Here is a 4,546-nt window from a genome sequence, read left to right on the forward strand (position 1 = left end):
GACTCAACTTTGTACTAACTTTAGTACAAAGTTGGGTCATCTATTTTGGAACGGAGGGACTGTTAATGTCACATCAAGGACTGATGGTAATGCATTGGTGCTAGTTATTTCAAGGTACAGACATCCGTTCCCAGATCAGCCAGTGGCTAATGAAGAACCAAACTTGGTGTTCCCCAGGCGCGCGCATACTTCTCTAACTTTGACTATTATCGATATATTAAAGAAAAACAACTATCATTGGTTAAATGAAAGCAGCACCTTTTAAAAAAAAATTCTCTCAACAAATTCGGTACTGATAAGCTCATCTCAAAGTTGAGATTTTGTTCACCAAGACCATGTATGTTGGAGATTATGGTTTTGTCTCAACCATCAACTGTCTATAAAGGACACGCCAAAAAAAAAAACTGTCCATAAAGGAGCTGGAGAACCAGTACATCCTTGCTTCGAGAAGACACAACATAAATAATGTGAATCTGTACAGACAAATGTGCACATCACTCACTGAATATATCCAATTCAAGGTGTCAAATGCAGCTTCACTTTAATGGCAACAGAAGCATCCCTGCTCCCTAGCAGATTCATCTCAGGCAGTGGCCATGTCAATCTACATGTGCTCTGCGGGCACAGAGCCACAATGCACGGCATTCTGCTTGCACTTGACCAAGCTCATTCTTAGCATTCTCCTAGTAGGCCGAAGCACACATGTAAAGGCATACACTACATATGTGACACTGCCTCCATTCGGATTATAGGCAACATTCTAGAAAGCATGAACTTCTCCAATTTCAAACATCCAGGGTTGTAAAATGCAAATAGTACCATTATATTGTTATTTACAAATGTTGAGGACTATGCCTGTCTCATCACCATCTATGTACAAATGAAATTACAGAACTTATAGTACATTGGTACTACTTTCAAAACACAAGTATCCGTCTAAAGAGAATATGCACAAGGAGCATCTACCTCTTCTTTCCAAGAGAGAGTGGAAGAGAGAAAAAAACTTGTCCTATATAGGTACGGAATGCAGCATCACTTAAATGACAAGAGAAGTACTGATAGCATCTGGCGCTTCCCTTTACCTTAGATATTGCGCATCTCAATCTGAATGTGTCCTGCAGGGACAGAGCCATTCTGCTGCACTGGGTCAGGCTCTGTGTCCCCAGCATTTTCGCCACTCATATGGACACCCCCGGAATGATTATTGCCAGCTTCATGTAATGGTTGTTGATCAGGGCTGGGGTTGCCACCTATGCCATTCTGCAACAGGCGGGACTCATCGTCAGTGCCACTGTAGCTGACACTTTCCACATCAGCCTTTCTCAACTCAATGCATTTGGCATAAATCAACCTCATAATGCTTATCAGCAGCATGAGAGTTGAAATGGATCCCGTGATGACGAAGAGACCGGAGAAACTTTCTAAAGTGAGAGGCGCGGAATCAGTGTCTGGGATTGTGCCAGCACCTATCGGCGATGAAGTTGTGCCAAACCATTTCACTTCGATTCGTGATCCCTCATCCCCTCCTGCTAGGTTCAGGATGGCAGTCGAAAGATTATGAACTAGCGGAGAACCTAGATTAAATGCCTGAAGATAAGAACACTAAGTCAGCAACTCATTTTTTTGTCCAGACTGCACTGCAAATAACAAATCAGGAATATACCAAGGCATTAGGTTGAGTGGCTTACAAAACCAAATCCAGGAGTCTTGTAAATGCACCCGAGCATCCTAAAATCATTTCCATACCGACGGTCTGAGAGGAAAGAAGTCAAATAGGGGATCTCATCAATGATAGCCGACACCCCTCCATTATTGGACCCCTTCCACAAAGCATCAGCATATTCTTCTTTCGTGGTGTAGTTCTTTAACCTGCTTTCACTGATGTTATGATTCATCAAGAACGACCGCACAAATGAATCATCTTGGTATCCTACAAAGTCACCACTGTGCCGGAGCTGGTCAAAATCTGTCATCCAAGGACGGAGTCTTTTTGCAGTCAGAATGGATGACAGGCTTGCTGTGTAGCTCTGGACAAGAATCAGCACTACAAAGCACCATATCACCACAACAATTTTTGACAAGGGGCTTTTAATAGTATGACCTGTGCATGAGATAACCAAGAGATTGTAATCTTATAACTGTGTTAATACATCAAAACACTTATCATAATATCACAAGTATTGTCAGGAAGTTTAAACTTGAAGTGCTGACCATGAGAAAATGTCAAAGTGGAGAAAACAAAGTAGAGGGCGGTGCTACACTGTCTCAAACTTGATCCTTGGTACTCCTGATTTCTAGGTAGTTCAATCATCCACACGACAAAGCCAGTATAGAAGAAGAAGACCATGGTTGCCAACCAGAGCTTCCGAGTTAGTGGCTTTACAAATGTCCAGCGGATTGTATCCGGTTCATCCTCGGCAAGCACAAGCATAGACACACCAGACTGTGTGTATGGCATTGTAAAGTCGGTGGTGGTGACTCGTTCAGCCGTTATGGTCACATCCCCTACTGCACCATCATAGACCTGTTTATCCACCAGAAATTTAGCAGAGATTAAAAGGTATTTAGGTACAAGAAATTATAATGTTAATAAATCAATATGCGTAAAAAATGAGATGCAAGTGGGTCGGAGTAAGCCTTACCCCCAAAGACACGTTGCCTACTAGCTCATCATAAGTACCATTGAAGACAAAATATTCATAGCACGGGAGAGGACGTAAATTCCTGATAGCAGCCTCGAAGATATCAATGCTGTAGCCAGTGACATTTTGTTTCTCGGAATAAGGATCAGTAACATTCACAAAAACTTGAAAGCCTAGTTTCAGCGGCACAGCTATATTCAGCCCTGCCTTGCTTCTGCAACTCTTACTTGATTTTCGTGCATCTAGTTTTCTTCTGTATTGTCTATCGGTTTCTGGATTAGGAAAGGTTATGCTGTCACTTCCAAGTGTAAAGCCAAACTTAGCATAGCCTCCAGGAACTGTTACAGGATCTTCCAGCCAGAAGGCACACGATGCGGGGGAAATAATGCTAGAGAAGGAGATAACCGGAATGTGGTTGCGGTGGCGGCGCAGGTGTGTGGCGTGATTGGCTTTGGTCAGTACCTCAGGGCCCCATATGATGGCTTGCACTTGCCCATTCTTGATCAGGTCATCGGCTGCAAAACAAACACGCAACACAGAATTAGGCGAGCAAACAGCATAATCTTGGTACAATTAGGCAAGAAAATAAGTCTACTGCTGTACTATTATTCATTGATTTGCATCGGCATTATCAGAGTGAGGACTGAGGACTAAGGTGCGCCGTGCACTGCATAACTCTGATTTGCACAACTTGAAAGAAATTTCGGCCCTGCAGCTCTGTACCTTGTAGGCCAGAGCGAAGGAGGCATATGCTGGCTGTAGCTGCAGCGAAGATGGAGGTCATGGCGGGTCACTGGGTTGGTCAACCCAGGTACCAGGTTAGAGGGGCAACGGTGGTGCGGCCAACGGTCATCGCCCATAGCCAGTGGTGGTAGGGCGGCGGGCGGAGGAAGGGCTCGGCATCTCGGATCCGGGCGGGGGCGGCGGCGGCGCGTCGGAACATTGAGGCGATGGCCTGGTGAGGACGCCGCCGGTGATGGGGGTTATGGCGGCTGGACGGCGCGCTTTGCTTCTCGAGGAGTCCGCGACTGTTGTGCGCGTGTGCGAAGCGAAAGAAGTCCACATCACCCCACCCCTAGGGTTTCACAAACCGGCTAATTTACCCCCTAAAGTCTGAAACCGGGTACTTAACCCCCTGTCTTTCTCAAAACAATGTGAATTACCCCCTAAACCTGATTAGAGTGGTTTTGCGAGGCGGTTTGCTGACGTAGCAACGTTGCGAGGGGCCAGGTCGGCATTGTTCTTTCTTCCCCGTCCCATCTGTCTGCAATCACGTGTATACGGCGTCGTTCACATCCTCTCGCCTAAACCACCTGTCACCGTCGCGCCGTGACAGTTTCACCCGACACCGAGGTCCCCGCGCGAACAGCTCGACGTTGAGGTACTCCGTACTCGCTGTACAACATCAGACAACTTACAACAGCCGACAAGGAGCCCTACCATGATGGAGCTCGTCCGGCATGGTTCACTAAGCACCGCACGCTCTGATTTCGTAGGATGTGATATAGTTGCACCCACCCGGTGTGCACCACATCCCTCCCCTTCATCCTCTCCTCGAACCCCGTCGTCATGCACTTCACGACCTTCGCCTTCAAGTCTGTGCCCTTATGGGAGTTGTGCAGGCGGCCGGGACAAACATCTTGCTCCCGAAGGTGGAAAACATGACGGTGCTGTCCGGGATGGAGGAGAGCCACTATGTCCAAAGCTCCTCGAGCTCGCTCTGCGGCAGCTCCGGCATGTTCGGGCCGGTGACAAGCACCAGCCTGCCGAGCTGGGAGTCTTGATCACGAGCGAGGGCCTGACTGGCCTCGAGCCCAGCGAGGAGCCGAGGATGACATGGTAACATGCACGACTCATCTTTATGAATTCGTAGGTGATTTTGGCAGCCTGGTGGCGAGAGAGGC

General features: G+C 47.2%; 1 protein-coding gene across 1 annotated transcript; it reads right to left on the reverse strand.

Annotated features, from left to right (window-relative positions):
- Positions 1-709: 709 nt before the first annotated feature.
- Positions 710-3,698, reverse strand: LOC123160941 (glutamate receptor 2.8). The gene is made up of 5 exons (XM_044578793.1): positions 3,366-3,698; positions 2,643-3,157; positions 2,212-2,524; positions 1,689-2,101; positions 710-1,587 (listed from the first exon to the last, which is right to left on the reverse strand). The coding sequence occupies exons 1-5, from the start codon at positions 3,424-3,426 to the stop codon at positions 1,084-1,086; spliced, it is 1,806 nt and encodes a 601-aa protein (XP_044434728.1). The 5' UTR covers positions 3,427-3,698; the 3' UTR covers positions 710-1,083.
- Positions 3,699-4,546: the final 848 nt, after the last annotated feature.

This window comes from Triticum aestivum, chromosome 7B, assembly GCF_018294505.1.
Source record: "Triticum aestivum cultivar Chinese Spring chromosome 7B, IWGSC CS RefSeq v2.1, whole genome shotgun sequence".
Classification (NCBI taxonomy): Eukaryota; Viridiplantae; Streptophyta; class Magnoliopsida; order Poales; family Poaceae; genus Triticum; species Triticum aestivum.

Excerpts from the sequence above, each read along its gene's own strand:
- LOC123160941 (XM_044578793.1), bottom strand. The coding sequence starts at position 3,426 with ATGACCTCCATCTTCGCTGCAGCTACAGCCAGCATATGCCTCCTTCGC. Across the intron at positions 3,158-3,365 it reads CCTTCGCTCTGGCCTACAAG|CCGATGACCTGATCAAGAAT; the intron begins GTACAGAGCTGC and ends TTTGTTTTGCAG. Across the intron at positions 2,102-2,211 it reads CACTTTGACATTTTCTCATG|GTCATACTATTAAAAGCCCC; the intron begins GTCAGCACTTCA and ends TCTCATGCACAG.